Raw genomic sequence first — 20,004 nt, forward strand, 5'->3', positions numbered from 1 at the left:
AAAAATATACATTTTATTAAACTATTATTAATTAGAAGTGTTATAAAATAGTTGTATACTCTTTTTTGTTTATAAATACATTTACCTATTTTTCTAAAACAAGCTAATATAAGTTAATTCTATATAAACCTTTTAGTAATTTTTACACATAAATAAATATAAACATTTTACTATAGATGTTCCTTAAATAAATCTTTAAAAATATTTTAATTTAATGAAATTATATTAAATATGTAACTCAGAATTAATTTAATAGTGCTGTTGTATTTTTATTTTTTCTACACCTAAATATATAAAATTACGTTTAATTAATTTTTAGCATAACAATATCTTCACTATTTTTTAAGTTAATAAAACGTTTTCACTTTTCCCTATACTTTACCGGAGGGAGAGCTCCACCCCCTTAGTGGAGATCTATGCCTCTGTGTAAAGTTACTAGTAATAACATTACAGTAGTATATTAGGCTCTACACCTGGAATTCAGAGAATGGAGACACGGATGTCTACACTTTGTAGTCAATTTATACTTGTAAATGACGAATTGCCAGAAGTAATACATTTACTATTAAGTGTAAGAGTAAATTTACACATGTAGATTTACTCACATGTAAGTTTATAGGTCCCAAAGTGTTACACGCAGACGCATACACACATAAATACGCTCTCACACACTTTCTGTAAAAGAAATATATATTTTTATACTAACATTAACCTTTTTCATTTATAAAATAGGGAACGAAATTGTTTCATTTCGCATAAAAGAAGAAAAAGAGCCCTATTTTATTGACCATCAGGAACAAAAGAGAGTAGAGAGCGGCCCTGCCACAGGTGAGTTACGCTAATTATCTGTGCCGAATCAAGAGTTATGTCTTTACAATGTCAGCTCTGAGAGTTCATGTACACACTTGCTTCCATTCTAGGTTTTGCCTCAATGCTGCTGCATAGAGACAGCACTGGGATGGCTTATTGGGGTTATTATATCAAAGGGCTGTCACTATGTTGTTAGGCATTCCACACAACCTGTTGATATGGGAGCTGAAAAGTATAGCCTTCCGCTCTCATAGCAAGGAGTCCATGTGCAGCAATGCCTGGATTGCCTCTCCTTGCCTGTGGAGATGCACTGATGGAAGGAAGCAAATCCTTCCGCAAGGGCCTCAACTGGCATACCCCTACCTCCACAGAACACCAGATGGCCCCTCCTGTGTTGCACTCCTCATTCTCCCTCCCCAATACAGTCACTTCGGCCTGCATCCCTTTGGGCCCCCAGTCACTTGCAGCCGCTCCCCCACCCTGCACTTCTGCTCTATTCCATCTCCCCATCCCACATTCCCCTTCAATCTAATTGCTCCCCACTTTCCCTTCCCCGTCCACAATCAGGCACTCAAAAAAACCCCAGCTCCATACACACACCCTTCCTTCCACCTCTCCCATGCTACATGAGGCACAGGGTTGTGCACTGAGAGGTGGTAGTACACAGAGTTGTGAGAGGGGAAAAAGCAGCAGGTTTGGGAAGAAAGGTAAGGTGAAAAAAGGTGTTTGAGGCATGTGTGCTGTAGATACACATGCTTTGCATACTCCTCCCATCTAGTGTTTCGTCCGGATGTTTGCAAGTTGTTTTTCTTCAAAGAAGTCTTTCCAGTCACGAGTTGAGGTTACTCCTGCTCTCAGTAATAGTGTGCATGGTCATCGACTCCATTGTTAGATTGTTTTTTTCCTCCCATCGGGTTCGGACGTGTATTGCTGTGCTCCGGTTCGAAACCGTTCTTCGGGTTCCCCTGTACCTTCAACGGTATTGTTTTCGGACGCGTTTCCTTGTTCTCCACATATCGAATCGGTCAACAATTATTCCATCTTCTATCAAAAACCTTGTGGGCGGCAGTCAGGCCTAGCCGCGTCGGGCCAGCCTTCTGCTAATGGAACGGACTCCATTCAAATTCTTTCCTCTGTGCCACGCCAAGTACCCTCGCACGACCTACATCAAGTTTGTACTTGTGCCTCTCTCCAGTGGAGCACAAGGAGGATGACTGCGACTCTTGTAAATCGTTTCGGTCCATGGAGACTATGCGATCATCGGGTTCGACAACGAGAAATGCAACGTCAAAGCATTCAACTCACTCCGGATATCTTCGGGTAGGAATCTGAGTAAGAAGAGATCAAAGCATCCACCGCAGAAGAAGAAGAGGACTTCTCCGATCTGGAGCTGGAGTTCGACCTGGAATCTGAAGATGTGCCTCCGGAACAAGGTGCCGTGAGTATCGAAGGCCGCTTGCCTCCTAAAACCTCTTCCAAAATGCATAAGGCTTCGGCACCACCTCTGCCTTCTGGCCAAGGTCAGCTCCGAAATAATGTGTTCGAGGCATATGAGCTGCAGATTACACACTTTTGCATAGATCGCCATCTGGTGTTGGGCCCGGATGTTTGCAGTTTGTTTTTCCTCTTGGAAAGTCTTTGGAAGTCACGAGGTCGGTGACTCCTCCCTTGGTTCGTATTGCGCATGGGCTTCGGCTCCATCCTCAGATTGTCTTTTTCCGCCATCGGGCTTGGATGTAATACTTCGCGCTCCGGTTCCGAACATTTCCAGTTCGACGATTGAAGCGGAATCCTCGCTCTTCGCGGTATTGTTCAGATCCTGATCTCCTCAATCACCTTCTCTTCGACACACCTTCGATTCCAGTCGTCCACGGCAGCCTTCGGGCCTATCCAAGCTCCGGTCCCGGCTGATGGAAAGAACTCCATTCAAGAAGTGCCCTCGATGTGGATCCAAATTCCCCCACACCGATCTTCATGAGGTGTGCAACCTCTGCCTCTCCCCTGAACACGAGGCTCGAGACTGTCCCGCCTGCAAGTCTTTCAGATCCAAAAAGACTATTCGAGATCGAAGGGCCAGACGAAACATGGCGCAATCCTCGACTTCCGTTCCAGTCGACATCTTCGAGGACGACGTCGAAGCTCCGGGACAGCAGCACACCGAAGAGGACCTCGTCGGTGCTTCCGAAGCCGCCGACTCGGATGTGGAGGACATCACCCCGTCGCAGAGGGTCGTGAGTAAAATACCCCCTCCCACACCCGCGCTGACACCCAAAAAGGCTTCAGTCACGCCTTCGCCTCCGGGCCTAGGCAAGACCAAAGACACTGCTTCGAACACCCCACCTTCGGGCCCGGTGAAGAAGCCTAATAAGCCTTCCGGCGGCTCGGGCTCGAGCCAGCCTGCCAGCGGTGCCGATAAACACACTTCGGCACCGAAAAAGAGATCGGCCTCTACCTCGACACCGATCTCCGCACCAAAGCCCTCGGTGTCGAAAACCCAGCCTCTCGGTACCGACCAAACATCATAAGGCTCTCGGCACCGACACTCCCGCGCCGAAGCCTGCCTCGGCGCCGACCAAAAAATCGGAGGTTCCAAAAAAGCACGGCACGGACAAGCCTAAAAAGCCATCGGCCCGAAGCCTTCGGCGCCGACCGAACAGCCATTGTCTCAAGAACTGTTTACACCGGATCCTTTGCAAAAGACACTTACCAAGGATCCAAAAACTGGACATTTGGCACTTTCTTCTAAAAAGAGACATTTGGACAAACCAGCTCCGCCTCCACCTCCAAAGAGGAAAGACTGTGCTACCTCCCCTTTCAGAGTGCCTTCCCCACCTCCTCCACCCTCTCCACCTCTGCCCCCTCCGCCTTCTCCACCCCTGCCTCATCGCTCTCCGACCCCGTCTCCAGACCATGATGATCAGGGGGACCCATACTACGATCCAGCAAATGTGCCACAAGACCCCACCCCTACAGGATCCCCAGACCCATGGGACGATTATAATAATCCAGACATCCAGATGTCCCACAAGATGACCTTTATCCATCCAGGCCATCTCCACCAGAAGACTCATTAGGTTTTCACCACCTACTTCAGAGGGCGGCACATTATCACTGGGTAGAGCTACACACTGAGCCAGTAGAGGAAGATTTCCTCCTTGACACCTTTGATACCGCACATAAGTCTACTTCTATACTACCTATGCTCAAAGGGGTAATGAAACATGCGCCAGAGGTTTTTAAAGACCCAGTCAGGGCTAGGGTCCTAAACCCACGCATAGAGAAAAAGTATAAAGCTGCCCCCACAGATCCTGCCTACATCAAAGGGCCAGCGCCACTGGATTCCCTAGTGGTATCCACTGCACGGAAGAGGTCAAATTCACAGGCGTCCGGCGAAGCACCTGCGCCTGATAAAGAGTCAAAGCTCCTGGACATGTCAGGAAAGCGCACTGCGTCACAGGCAGCCAATATATGGCGTATTGTCAACACTCAAGCGCTATTGGCCAGATACGACAGAGCGCATTATGATGAACTAGAAACCATCATGCACCATCTCCCAGAAAAATACAGAAATAGGGCCAATGAATTAATTCAAGAGGGTAAGACCATAACGAACACCTCTATATGCTGTGCCTTAGACGCAGCAGACACAGCCTCCAGGGCCATTAACACTAGCGTCCTCCTCCGTCGCCATGCTTGGCTGAGAGTTTCAGGCTTTAAACCTGAGGTACAAGCCTCCATATTAAATCATCCATTTGATCAAGAACATCTATTCGGTCCAAAGGTAGATGAGGTCCTCGAGAAGATGAAGAAAGACACAGATACGGCGAAATCTATGGGAGCCCTACAGTCACACCCTCCTAGGCGCTCCTTTCGCCGCTCTTCCTTTCGGGGCACGGGCAGAGGCTACTCCTCAGATAGCACGTCCACTTCCTACAAATCCCGAGCTCAATCCACCTTCACAAGGGGTTATCAAAGAGGCGGCTATAGAGGCAATAACAATAAAGGCAGAGGCAAAACAAATACCGCCCGCTCTGCCACACCGCCTACCCAATGACTTCCCCTTGCTCCCTCCAGACCATCCCACTCCGGTCAGGGGCAGACTACAAAATTTCCTTCACGTCTGGGAGTCCATCACATCAGACAGATGGGTGACCCAAATTATTCGTTCAGGGTACTGCCTAGAATTGACATCTACCCCCCCCCCCCCAACTTTCCACCCAGGCAACGCCTAATGTCACAAGAACATTCCACGTTACTAAAACAGAAGGTAATCTCCCTCCTACAAAAAGAGGCGATAGAACAAGTCCCCACCAATCGGCAAAATTTAGGGGTCTACTCCCTATATTTTCTGATACCAAAAAGAGACGAGACTCTACGACCTATCTTAGATCTCTGGCCTCTAAACACATACATACATTCGGACCATTTTCATATGGTTACACTTCAGCAGGTACTTCCGCTCCTCTCCCAGAACGACTTTCTCTCCACACTGGACTTGAAAGACGCATACTTTCACATTCCGGTACACCATGCCCACAGAAAGTACCTCAGATTTGTAGTGGACGGGCAACACTACCAGTTCAAGGTGCTCCCATTCGGGGTCACAACAGCACCAAGGGTATTCACCAAGTGCCTAGCGGTAGTGGCGACACACCTCAGAAGACAGCACATTCACGTCTTCCCATATTTGGACGACTGGCTAATAAAAGCCACGTCCTACAATCAATGTGTACATCACACCGCCACTACAATCCGACTACTTCACCAGCTAGGTTTCACGGTGAACCACCAAAAATCCCAGCTAATACCATCCCACACAAAGCAATACCTCGGTGCCACCATAGACACCTCAAAAGCCATAGCCTACCCCAATCCTGCCAGGATTGCAAGCATTCAGGCTTTGCGTCAAAGATTCATACCTCAACACTCTCTCCCAGCAAGAGTGTTTATGCAACTGATAGGGATGATGGCCTCTTGCATTTTCATAGTGCCTCATGCAAGACTCCAGATGCGTCCACTCCAAGAGTGCTTAGCGCACGAATAGAACCAGGCCCACGGGCAACTGACAGATCTGGTGTTGGTAGACGGTCACACCCATCGCTCTCTGCAGTGGTGGAACACCACAAATCTTTCCAGAGGTCGACCGTTCCTGGACCCGGTTCCACAAATAATCCTAACAACAGACGCATCGCTCTCCGGCTGGGGAGCTCATCTATTACAACCATCTGGAGTTACTGGCAATCTTTCTAGCCCTAAAATCCTTTCACACTCACATTTTAGGCAAGGCAGTCCTTATTCGCACAGACAACATGACGGCCATGTACTACATTCAAAAACAAGGCGGCACACACTCTCCACAGCTCTCTCAATTAGCACAGAGCATATGGAGATGGGCAATTCCACACAAAATCTTTCTCCTAGCCCAACATGTCCCAAGAGTCCAAAACACCGTGGCAGATCTGCTCAGCAGACAAACGCAGCAGATCCACGAGTGTGAACTTCACCCGCAGGTTCTTCACCCTTTCTTTGAGATGTGGGGGCATCCACACATAGACCTCTTCGCCGCCCACGAAAACAAAAAATGCCCAAGCTTCGCCGCCAGATACCCACACCCATTGTCCAAAGGCAATGGGATATGGATGAACTGGTCAGGCAAATTTGCGTACGCCTTTCCACCTCTCCCGCTAATTCCATTAGTGGTGCTAAAGCTACAACAGCACTCCCTCACACTGATTCTAGTAGCTCCAACATGGGCCAGACAACCGTGGTACACCACGCTGCTGGAACTCTCGGTAGTGCCACACCAAAAGTTACACCTCTCACCATGCCTCCTAACCCAGAACCATGGAGAGATCAGACACCCGGACCCAGCTCAGCTCAACCTTGCGATCTGGCTCCTGAGATCCTAGAATTCGGATACCTTAACCTTCCCCCTGACTGTATGAACGTCATCAGAGAAGCTAGACGCCCTACTACTAGAGCCTGCTACGCGGCAAAGTGGAAAAGATTTGTTGTTTATTGCCATAACAACCCAATCAACCCTCTAGACATATCTATACAGCACATCATATGCTACTTACTCCATCTACAAAGGTGTAACCTAGCATATACATCCATCCGGCTACACCACGCAGCGATTGCCGCCTACTTACAAAACAGACAGCACCTATCACTTTTCAGAGTGCCTGCCATTAAAGCCTTCATGGAAGGCCTCAAACGAATAATTCCCCCCAGAGTACCACCCTCACCTGTGTGGAACTTAAATATAAACCTCACAAGGCTAATGGGACCGCCTTTCGAACCTTTGCATAAATGTGAACTGCAATTTCTCACATGGAAAACAGCTTTCCTTGTAGCCTTAGAAGGGTCAGTGAGATACAAGCACTTACTATACAAGAACCTTTTCTCCAAATGCACCCGAACAAGGTTGTCCTCCGTACCAACCCAAAATTCCTACCCAAAGTCAATTCCCCCTTTCATCTAAACCAATCGGTAGAATTACCGTTTTTTTTCTCGCAACCTCAAACTGTTGCAGAAAGGGCTCTACACACACTGGATGTTAAAAGGGCCTTACTTTACTATATCCAGAGAACACAACCTTTCAGAAAGACAAAACAACTGTTTGTCTCTTTCTCTCCACCACATAAAGGCAACCCCATCTCTAAATCAGGGATAGCTAGGTGGATTGTAAAATGCATACAGATTTGCTACCACAAGGCAAAACGCACGCTATCTGTTCCCCCTAAAGCCCACTCTACACGAAAGATAGGGGCTTCTATGGCTTTTCTAGGGAACATCCCATGATGATATCTGCAAAGCAGCTACATGGTCAACACCGCACACTTTCACTAAACATTACTGTGTAGATGTGCAAACCAAGCAACAAGCTAGTGTGGGCCAGGCTGTACTAAAAACACTTTTTCAAACCACTGCAACAGATACCGGTGGTCGCCGCTAGGGTTGGGAACTGCTATATAGTCTATGCAAAAGTGTGTAATCTGCAGCTCATATGCCTCGAACGGAATATGCTACTTACCAGTATGCATCTGTTCTTGGCATGTAGAGCTGCAGATCTACACACTCCCACCCGCCTCCCCGGCTATCTGTATCTGTTCCAGTCTATCTTATTTAGATGCAACACACATGGGTTTCTTCACTATTATTACTACGCTCCATCTTTCCCTGTTGGCGAAAAACAATCTGAGGATGGAGCCGAAGCCCATGCGCAATACGAACCAAGGGAGGAGTCACCGACCTCGTGACTTCCGAAGACTTTCCAAGAGGAAAAACAAACTGCAAACATCCGGGCCCAACACCAGATGGTGATCTATGCAAAAGTGTGTAGATCTGCAGCTCTACATGCCAAGAACAGATGCATACTGTTAAGTAGCATATTCCTTCTGACTCCCCCGCCTACGGGCTCAGCGCCAAAACAGACCGTCAAGCCTTGCGGCTCAGGACCGAGTCAGACGAAATTATCTTCGAATCCAAAACCATCAGGATCGAAGTACAAATCTAGTTCAGAGCCGAAACCTTCCGCTCCGAAATAGAAATATGCTTCAGAACCAAAACCTTCCACTCCAAAGGACAAGTCGATTTCGATGCCGAAATCCATAGACAGCCTCCCTGAGCCTCCAGAACCATTTTTAGACAATTTTAAGGCCAAATTAGATCCTAAGCAGAAAATGATTTATCTTAAACTTGATACAGGACATATTTCTGCTAAAACTCCCATCAAAACGCAAACTTCCTTCAGAGGACACTGCCTACAAGATTTCTTTGAAGAAGAAGAAGGACATGGCTACTAGCCCAGCTTATCCTGCCCCACAACCCGCTCCACCTCCACCATCTTCTCCTCATTTAATAATTGAGGATCCCTAAGTATAACACCTCAGGGATCTCCACATATAGATCCAGATGGGGATCATATTGATGAGGACGCTCATTTGCCTGTAGACCCATGGAATGACTTAATTGAACCTCCAGTAGATAATGACCCAGACCTTTATACTGCAAAGCCATCCCCTCTAGACCATAATATGGCTTATCAACAACTCATTGCTAGAGCAGCAGAGTATCATGGGGTGGCCTTGCATAAAGAGTCCTTAAAAGAAGACTTTTTATTCGAAACACTTGAATCCTCACACAGGTCCAGTCAGTCACTCTCCATGATTAAAGGCACAATGAAAGCAAAAAGAACAGTTGATGCAGGGTGAAACCCCGAACCGGTCTTAGGATGCTTGTTTCCGGTCCAGGGAGAAACTGGCTTGGCAGTTTGGGCTGTACTGTTCCCATGAGGCACAGGGTCAAAACTGATTTGCATATGGCCCAGTCTAAACTGGGGTGGAATGGTGAGTAAAAGAATGATGGAGTTAACCCAGATCTCTTGACTGGGGGTGAATGTGAATGTTTTGATTTGTTCTGCATTCCATCCTCAATTGTGTGTCTTTTGCTAAAGGCATGATGAGGCATGCAGAGGATATCTTCAAAGAACCTGTACGGGCACGTATTTTAACTCCAAGACTAGATAAAAAACATACAAATCCTCACTCTACCTCTGACTCCCTAGTAGTGTCCAATGCTTGCAAAAGAGCTAATTCTCAAACCTCTGTCGATGTGGCTGTTCAAGCTGCTAACCACTGGCGCATGGCGAACACACAGGGCCTACTAGCCAGGTACAACAGGGCACACTGGGATGAAATGGGGCAGCTGCTCCACTACCTTCCTGAAGAACACAAAACCAAGGCACAACAGTTGTTTGGAGTGGGAAAGCTCATCTCTAACCCCTCAGTCAGATGTGCTCTAGATGCAGCTGACACCGCAGCTAGAGAGATCAATTCCAACATTCTCCTTAGAAGGCATGCATGGCTTAGGATTTGGGGGTTTAAGCCTGAGGTCCAACAGTCCATTTTAAACACCACCTTTGACAAAGAACACCTTTTTGGTCCTGTAATTCAACCAATCCCTAGAAAAAATGAAAAAAGATACCGAAGTGGCAAAGTCCATGCGAGCGCTCCAGTCCCCGTAAAATAGGGGCTCCTTTTGTCGCTCCTTTTACAGAGCAGAGTCTAAAACAACATCCTCAAACCCAAATGCTTCCTCTGATAAAAGCAATACCCAATTCTCTCCCTCAAGTGGTTTCTATAGAGGAAGGTATAAAGGAAACAATTCCAAGGGTAGGGGTAAAGGCGCAACACCGCGTAACACCCCTTCCACTAACGAATAGTGACTTGCCCAAACTTCCCCCCAATCACTTAACACCTGTTGGGGGAAGTCTTAAACAATTTTTCCCCATTTGTCAATCCATGACAACCGATAAATGGGTGATCGACATTATCAAACATGGTTATTGCTTGGAGCTTACCACCAATCCTCCAAACATCCCACTTCGCATTCACAAACTGTCGTCAGACCACTTGCAGTTGCTCGAAAAAAAGGAGCCATAGAACCAGTTCCATTACAGTACCAAGGTTCAGAGGGTTACTCTTTTTATTTTCTAATCCCCAAAAAACATGGTTCCTTGAGACCAATTTTGTATCTCAGAGTGTTAAACTACTACATCCTGTCAGAACACTTCCATATGGTAACGCTTCAGCAAGTCCTTCCACTTCTACAGCATAACAATGTTATGTCTATGGTAGACTTAAAAGATGCATATTTTCACATCCCCGTTCACCCCGCTCATTGCAAATATCTCAGATTTGTGATAGCAGGCAAACACTTTCAGTTCAAAGTACTCCCATTCGGAGTAACTACAGCTCCCAGAGTGTTTACCAAATGTCTAGCGGCAGTGGCAACTATCTCAGAAGACAACAAATTCATGTCTTCCCGTACCTAGACAACTGGCTCATGAAAGCCAGCACACACCAAAAGTGTCTAGAACACACTTAGACAGCGCTACACCTACTCCACCAATTGGGTTTCACGGTCAACATCACATCAAACGCAGACGACACCCAGCTCATCCTCTCCCTATCCAACGAACCAAACACCACCAAACGCAACTTTCAAGACGGAATGGAAGCCGTCGCCAGATAGATGAAGAACAGCTGCCTCTAACTCAACATAGACAAAACAGAGATACTCATCATGGTCCCACACCCTAACGCCTGGAACGACACCTGGGGGTACCACGCATGCAACCTCGGAATCATTTTAGACTCCAGACTCAAAATGGACCGCCAGGTAAGCGCTATCACCTCTTCCTGCTACCACACCCTACGCCTTCTCTGCAAGACCTTCAAATGGATCCCCCCCCGAACACAGTAAACTGTCACACACACCCTTATCACTAGCAGACTCTACTACGGCAATGCACTCTGCCAGGATCAGCAAGAACCTCACCGACAGACTCCAGAATGTCCAGAACGCCGCCGCCAGACTAGTCCTCAACCTACCACACCACTGCCACATCAGCCAGCACCTACGGACCCTATACTGGCTCCCTGTTGAGAAGAGAATCACCTTCAAGCATCTCACCCAAGCACACAAGGCCCTCGACCTGACCCGCAAACCTGAACCACCGCTTCGTGTTCCACGCGCTCCGGCGCGCTCTCCGCTTGGCACAGCTCATCCTCCCAGCAGTACCTCGGATCAAGAAAAGCAGAACACGGGGTGCTCCTTCTCCCTCCTCGCGGCCAAGGCTTGGAACTCCCTCCCTCTACACCTCCGGCAGACGGCATCGCTCCCCAAGTTCCTGAAGGAGCTCAAGACCTGGCTCTTCGATGGAACTCAGTGTTCCTCCCAGATCTGCGGACCCCCCTCCCTCCATCAGTGGCTTAAGACCCACTCCGGGTGAGTAGCTAGCGCTTTACAAACCCCTAATTGATTGATTGATCGATCGAACATGCAAAAGTCTCACCTACACCCCTCACAGATACAATCCTATATATGAGCCACTCTCAACACTCACACAGCTCTAACCTCTCCCAATGCAGCCAGAATCTGCAATATTCAGGCTCTATTGCTACAGTTCCAAATCGACCAATCCTTGCCAGCCAGGACTTTAATGCGCCTACTAGGAATAATGGCATCATGCATTGCAATAGTGCCTCATGCAAGGCTACACATTCTTTCACTAAAAGAATGCTTAGCAGTCAGTGTAATCAGTCATGGTCAATTAACAGATCTAGTGTTGGTAGACAGCCGCACCCATCGCTCTCTGTAGTGGTGGAACCCACATAATTTATCAAAAAGGCGGCCTTTCATCGACCCTGTTCCTCAAATTGTGCTAACAGTAAACACATCTCTCACAGGTTGGGATGCACAGCTCCATCATTACATAATTCAGGGTCTCTGGGACGACAAACACAAGCGTTACCACATCAACTATCTAGAGCTTCAAACAGTATTTCTTGCCTGGAAAGCTTTTCAGTCTCATCACACAGGCAAAGTTGTCCTAGTCCATACAGACAACATGACAGCAATGTACTATGTACAAAAACAGGGAGGGACACACTCTCCAACTCTCACTCCTATCTCAGACGATTTGGAAATGGGCAATCCATCACAAAATTCACCTTCTGGCATAACACCTTCCAGGAGTGAAAAATTTAAATTGCCGAACTCCTTTGCAGACGGAGGCAGCAAATACACGAGTGGTAACTTCATCCCCAAGTTTTCCTTCCATACTTTCAACAGTGGGGATACCCGCAAAAAGATCAGTTCGCCACAATAGACAACATCCAATGCCCAAACTTCGCCTCCGGGTTCCCACACCCTCTATCCAAAGGAAATGCCCTATGGATGAATTGGTCAGGTATATTGTCCTACGCTTTTCCGCCTCTCCCACTCCTTCTATTACTGGTTCAGAAACTCAGGCAAACATCACTCACACTGATGTTGTTAGCTCCCACATGGGCCCATCAGCCATGGTACACCACCCTGTTAGAACTGGTGCCACATTAAAAGCTACATCTCACCCCCAGTCTCAGAACCATGGAAAAATCAAGCATCCAAATCCCAAGGAGCTCAACTTAGTGATTTGGCTCCTAAAGTCATAGAGTTTGGACACTTAAATTTGCCATCAGACTGTATGACTATTCTGAGAGAAGCAAGAGCTTGCTATGTAGCAAATTAGAAACAATTTGTTATCTACTGTAACAACAACAGAATTATTCCCCTAGATGCTTCTTTACAGAACATTATCTGTTACATTTTACACTTACAGCAGTGTGGGCTAGCTTACAGACCTATTCATTTGCATCTTTAAGGAGTAGCAGCGTATTTGCAGAATAGACAGCATTTATCCTTATTTAAAGGTTCTGTCTTTAAGTCCTTTATGGAGGGCTTAAAAAGAGTAATACCACCAAGAATCCCTCCAGCACCACTATGGAATCTTAACGTTGTGCTTACAAGACTTATGGATCCATCCTTTGAACCATTACACAATTGTACTTTACAGTTTCTCTCATGGAAGGTGTCCTTCCTCATTGCAATCACTTCATTAAGGAGAGTTGGTGAGTTACAGGCATTAACCTTAGAAGAACCCTTCTTTCAACTACATAAAGATAGGGTAGGTGTTCGCACTAATCCCAGATTCCTTCCCTAAGTAGTTTTTTGCTTTTCATATCAACCAATCAGTTGAGTTACCTTTGTTTTTTTCCTCAACCTGATCCAGTAGGAGAAGGGGCTCTTCATACACTTGATGTCAGAAGAGCTTTATTGTACAATATTGAAAGGACAAAATATTTTCATAAATCAAAGCAACTGTTTGCTTCATTTGCACCACCTCACAAAGGCATTCCTATCTCTAAATCTACCATTTCAAGATGGATTGTTAAGTGCATTCAAACTTGCTACGCAAAAGCTGAAAGAACTTTACCTATACCCCCAGAGCGCATTCCACTCACACTATAGGGGCATCAATGGCCTTTTTTAGGTAACCTTCCTATAGCTGACATTTGTAAAGCAGCAACATGGTCTACACCACACAACCAAACACTATTGTGTGGTTGTACTAGCACACCAACAAGCCAATGTAGGGCAAGCAGTGCTAAAGACACTTTTTCAGATAAGTGCAACATCTACTGGTTAGCCACCGCTTTGGGAGAATACTGCTATATAGTCTATGCAAAGCATGTGTATCTACAGCACACAAGCCTCGATCGGCTATTGTTACATACCCAGTAAGCATCTGTTCTTGGCACCTAGAGCTGTAGATTCACACACGCCTACCAGCCTCCCCGGGCACCTTTAGTTGTTGCAGTGCTCATTATTTACATTATCTACACATGAACAACTCTTACTACACTCACTTACTCAATTCTCGCCCTCTTGCGGGAAAACAATGTAACAATGGAGTCGATGCCCATGCGCACTATCACCGAAAGGAGGAGTCACCTTACCTGGTGACTGGAAAGACTTCTTCGAAGAAAAACAACTTGCATCATCCAGACCCAACACTAGATGGCAGTAGTATGCAAAGGATGTGAATCTACAGCTCTACATGCCAAGAACCGATGCTTACTGGGTTAGTAACATAATCATTATGCACTGTGTATATCACTGATTGCACCTGGGGATCTCTGTTTGTATGAATGTGTATATTTCTGTAAGTGTATGTGTGCCTGTCTGTGTGTCTGACTGTGTGTCTTTCTGTATATGCGAGTCTGAAGTATGTTTTATGTGTGTGTGCAAATGCACGTGTTCCTTTGTGTTTTCATGTGCACACGTATGACTGTGTGTGCCCACCTGTGTTTGTGTGTGGATGGGTGCTTCTATGTAAATGCATGTTTGTGTGTGTGTGTGTGTGTGTGTGTGGGCACATAAGTGCCATGAGCAGGTGAAGAGTGACTGCTGTGGCCACTGTTCACCACCCTACCCCCCAGGAGTTTGGACCTGCCACAGTGATTCCCTAACAACATGCAGGCATTAGTGTATAATGATGGTAATTTCTGGTAAAACATAGACCCTGACACAGTGTTGATAATCCCTGTCAATATGCTGGTTATGGCACAATGGTGGTAATTTCTGGTAATATGCATGGCAAGGCACAACACTGGTAACCCTGGCAAAATGTTAGCCAAGCACAGCAGTGGTAATCTTTAGCAACCTGCTAGCCTTGGCTCATTGGTAGTAATTCTTGGCAATATGTCGGCCTGGCACAAGGTGGTAGTTCCGGGCAATATGCTTATCCATTCACAATGGCAGTAATCCCCGGCAACATGCTCACCCTGGCAAAATAATGGTCATTCCTGGTAAAATGCTGGCTCTGGCTCTATGTTGGTACACCCTGGCAACATACAGAAAGTAGTAGTTTAGGAACATGCTGGCCCTGACACACTTGGGCTAATTCTCTTTTTTCTTTCTTTTATTCTCATATCACCATTCGACCATGCTACTTTAGATTTTTTACCCGGACTCCTCCCCGTATCCGATACCCATATTTATTTTTGATTTAGCATCAGAGAGGAGAGGAGTCTTCAGCAATTATCGTTGGTGTAATCATTGAATTCTAGCATGCTTGCTTTCTAGCCATAATACCAATTCTTTCTCTGGCATTTTGGGTCGTATCCCATATCCATTCTGCATACATATTTTAAGGAATTAGCCAATCTAAGATCTTTGGACTGTTGCAGTGTGTCAATTTTTTCAGATCACTCTCCTGGCAGGAAGCATTAGAGAAACATAAATCTCTTCTGCGCAGGTGCAAGAAACACATTCTCTCTGGGATTAGTCCCGAACATGATTAAAGTCTGGTTTACCTTGATGTCTTTCCCCCATTGTGCTGATATGATTTTACTCACTTCTTCCCCAAATGGTCTAACAGCTGGGCACTTGACAAACATATGCTTGTTATTCATGTCTTACGAGTCGTATTTGTTGCCTTTGGGGATTCGAAAATGTAGCCAGCTTCTGCGGATTCCAGTAAATTCTGTAGAGAGTGAAGAGTTGATTTTTTGTAACGGCAGCAAATGTAACACTAGAATAAATTAAGGTCAAGGATATGTACCATAGCTTCCTCGTTGGCAAATACCCTTCCCATAGGCTGTATGACTCCTGCAGCTTTGCCTCCTCCGCTTTAACTAGTTCCCAGTACCAAACTCCTTCTTCCTTCTTTGGTATCCGAGCTTCCTGGATCTTTTTTTCATACTCCAAATTGACCTCTGCAGCCCATGTTTTTGATCTCCAAGACTGGAGCGGGAGAGTTTGTTTCTCCAGGATTGTGTCTGAACTGATCAAATCCTACTCATTCCTTAGAGCACCCCAAGTTTTAATTCCCGCTTTTTTTTAAATGGAAGACTGAGGTTATCCAACATTTTGGCCCATATATTTAAGCTAGCCTTTAAAACTTTTTACTAAGACTTGGTGGTCCGAATTGATGTAAGCACTTTTCTTGGCTGTGGTCTCTTAGCTTAGCCATGACTGGTTTAATTTAATTTAATTCAATAGCGATTTCTAAAGCGCCTGGTGACCCAAGGGCATCCCCGCGCTGTGAATTTGCAATCCTGTTGAGGGGAAGGGGGGGGGGGGGGAGAGGTACTCGTATGGGAACACTATTTAGGGAATAGGTGTGTTTTAAGTTTCTTGCGGAAAGCCAGGTAATTAGGTTCAAGTCTGAGGGTTCGTGGAAGGGCGTTCCATCCAGCAGCCGCCTGTACGGAGAATTGTCGTCCTCCTGTGCGAGTCTTTTTAAATCTAGGTATGCTGGCCAGGTTCTCATTCTGAGATCGTAGAGATCTGGTTGTTGTGTAGGGGGTAATTATTTTTCTGAGAATCTCGGGGCCAGTACCGTTGATCAGCTTATGTGTTGTGCACATCGCTTTGAATTGCACCCTTTGGCGCACAGGGAGCCAGTGCAGAGCTTTGAGGGCCGGCTTGGCGGACACTCTGGAGGGGAGGTTGGTGAGAAGGCGTGCCGCTGCGTTCTGTGTCCGCTGAAGTTTTGTTAGGGTGGCCTCAGGAGCTCCTAGGTAGACCATATTACTATAGTCCAGGCGGGACAGTACCAGTCCCTGGATGAGTAGTTTCCTGGAGTTAGGTGGCAGTAGGGGGAGAATCTTGCGGGTTGTGCGTAGGAGCCCGAAGCAGGTGCCTGAAGTTTTCGCTGCTTGTGTCTTCATAGACAACTCGGGTTCGAGCCACACGCCGAGTGTTTTGATTTCACGCTTTGGGGATGGGATTTCCCCGAATACGTCCGGCCAGAGTGCTGGGGGGATGGTCGTCCATTGTTTCCCTAGGAGCATGACCTCCGTCTTTGACCCATTGAGTTTTAATGATGAATTATTCATCCAGTTATGAATCCCTGTAAGACAATTGGTTAGGTTTTCTGGGTGGTCTATCAGTTGGGACAGGGAGACGACCAGCTGAGTGTCGTCAGCATAACTTACCATTTTTATATTAAATGGTGTCACCACGTCCTCAAGGGGGGCCATATACGCGTTGAAAAGCGTTGGACTCAGGGAGGAGCCCTGAGGGACACCGTTGGGCTGAGACAGCAGCTTTCTGCTGTTTTTAAATTTCAAAGCGAGTCTGTAGAGCTTTAAATCAACCAGTGCCAACCCCTCCTTTTTTAGCTTCACCCTGAGATTTTTCCAGGCTAATCTCACTCTCTTTGAAGACCATACGAATCTGCTTATTTTTCCCTATATGTTTGCGAGACGGAGTCTTGGAAAGAGTTAAATAGGAAAGTTAATTTTGTGAGTTATTTTAATCAGGTTTTTCCTGCTAAATAAAGTTAAGGGTAGTTTCCCACTTTCTTAGTAGTGTATCTGTTTCTCTTGTGTTTTTCTTCGTGTTTTTCTCTTTTTGTTATTAGAACCCCCTAGTATTTTATCTCCTTTTTAACTTTTGGCCTCTTGTCTTACTTCCCATGTATCACCTCTGTGTTTTCTTTGTTATTGGGTAGCCTGACTGCTCTCCCAATTCTTCTGCTAGTAACTCTGCTATTCCTTTTGACTTCGCTGGGCCAGCCACATATAAAATGATGTCGTCAGCATATAGAGCGATCCTTGTAGTTAGGCCTGCTGATTCAAAAGGAGTTATTTTTGGTCGGTCCTTATTAACTGGAAAAATACACACTGCTATAGTGCATGCCTCGACTTTAGGGCTGGGGTAGCAAAGGCAGCAGCAATGGTGCAAGGATCGCTCACTCCCAGAACTGAAGTGCAGAACCCACCGCAGTAGTGCATGCCTCACCTTTAAGGCTGGGGGAGCAAAGGCTGCAGCAGTGGTGTGAGGATCTCTCACTGCCAGAGCAAGTGTCGCGCACATGGCTGTAGTGCATGCTTCACCTTTAGGACGGGTGTAGCACAGGCGCAGCAAAAGTGAGAGGATCTCTCACTCCTAAAACAAGTGCTGCACACACACCTGGAGTGCAAAGATCTCTCACTCCCAGAACAAATGTAGCGCACCCGGCTGTAGTGCAAGCATCTCTCGCTACCAGAACAAGTGCAGACCCACCGCTGTAGTGCATGCCTTGCCTTTAGGGCTGGGGTAGGAAAGGTAGCAGCAGTGGTGTGAGGATCTCTCACTGCCAGAACAAGTGTAGCGCACCCGGCTGTAGTGCAAGGATCTCTCACTCCTAGAACAAGTGCTGCACACACAGCTGTAGTGCAAGCATCTCTCGCTACTAGAACAAGTGCAGACCCACCGCTGTAGTGCATGCCTTGCCTTCAGGGCTGGGGTAGGAAAGGCAGCAGCAGTGGTGTGAGGATCTCTCACTGCCAGAACAAGTGCAGCACACACGGCTGAAATGCAAGACACTCTCACTCCCAGAACAAGTGTAGCGCACACGACTGTAGTGCATGCCTCACCTTTAGGACAGGTGTAGTACAGTCGGCAGCAAAAGTGAGAGGATCTCTCATTCCAGGTATAAGTGCTGCACACATGGCTGAAGAGCAAAGATCTCTCACTCCCGGAACAAGTGCAGCATACAGCTGTAGTGTAAAGACCTCTCGCTACCAGACCAAGGGCAGCACACAACTGTAGTGCAAAGATCTCTCACTCCCAGAACAAGTACAGCACGCTTGTCTGTAGTGCAAAGCTCTCTCCCTACCAGAACAAGTGCAGCACACACGGCTGTAGTGCATGCCTCACCTTTAGGACAGGTGTAGCACATGCGGCAGCAAAAGTGAGAGGATCTCTCACTCCCAGAACAATCGCAGCTCACAGCTAAAGTGCAAAGATCTCTCGCTACCAGAACAAGTGCAGCACACACAGCTTTAGTGCTCAGATCTCTCACTACCAGAACAAGTGCAGCTCACACGGCTGTAGTGCAAAAATCTCTTGCTACCAGAGCAAGTATAGCGCAAACCATTGTAGTGCATGCCTCACCTTTAGGACAGGTGTAGCACAGTCGGCAGCAAAAGTGAGAACATCTCTCATTCCAGGAACAAGTAATGCAAACACAGCTGAAGTGCAAAAATCTCTCACTCCCAGAACAAGTGCAGCACACACGGCTGCAGGTCATGCCTCACCTTTAGGACAGGTGTAGCACAGGCGACAGCAAAAGTGAGAGGATCTCTCCCTCCCAGAACAAGTGCAGCACACACGGCTGCAGTGCATGCCTCACCTTTAGGGCAGGTGTAGCAAAGGCGGCAGCAAAAGTGAGTGGATCTCTTCATTCCAGGAACAAGTGCAGCACACAGGGCTGTAGTTCATGCCTCACCTTTAGGACAGGTGTAGCACAGGCGGCAGCAAAAGTGAGAGGATCTCTCACTCCCAGAACAATCGCAGCTCACAGCTGAAGTGCAAAGATCTCTCGCTCCCAGAACAAGTGCAGCACATACAGCTATAGTGCATGCCTTGCCTTTAGGGCAGGTGTAGAATAGGCAGCAGCAGTAGCAGTTCAAGGCCCACTGTCAGAATAAGTGCTGCACACAACTGTAGTGCATGGCTTGCCTTTAGGATGGGTATAGCACAGGCTTCAGCAGCAGTGCAAGGATCGCTCACTCCCAGAACTGAAGTGCAGCACCCACCGCTGTAGTGCATGGCTTGCCTTTAGGGCAGATGTTACACAGGCAGCAGCAAAAGTGAGAGGATCTCTCATTCCAGGAACAAGTGCTGCACACACAGCTGAAGGGCAAAGATCGCTCACTCCCAGAACAAGTGCAACACACACGGCTGAAGTGCAAAGATCTCTCACTCCCAAAACAAGTACAGCACGCATGGCTGAAGTGCAAAGATCTCTCACTCCCAGAACAAGTGCAGCACATCTGGCTGAAGTGCAAAGATCTCTCACTCCCAGAACAA

General features: G+C 46.9%; 1 protein-coding gene across 1 annotated transcript in view; it reads left to right on the forward strand.

The window, feature by feature from the left end:
• The window catches only part of LOC146797211 (uncharacterized), a 173,494-nt gene that overhangs the window by 107,803 nt on the left and 45,687 nt on the right, over positions 1 to 20,004 (forward strand). The window contains exon 5 of the mRNA XM_085624169.1: positions 733 to 828. Coding sequence (XP_085480295.1) covers positions 733 to 828 — 96 coding nt within the window. The remainder of the gene's footprint in view (positions 1 to 732; positions 829 to 20,004) is intronic.

Source organism: Triturus cristatus, chromosome 9 (assembly GCF_964204655.1).
Source record: "Triturus cristatus chromosome 9, aTriCri1.1, whole genome shotgun sequence".
In the NCBI taxonomy this organism is placed as follows: domain Eukaryota; kingdom Metazoa; phylum Chordata; class Amphibia; order Caudata; family Salamandridae; genus Triturus; species Triturus cristatus.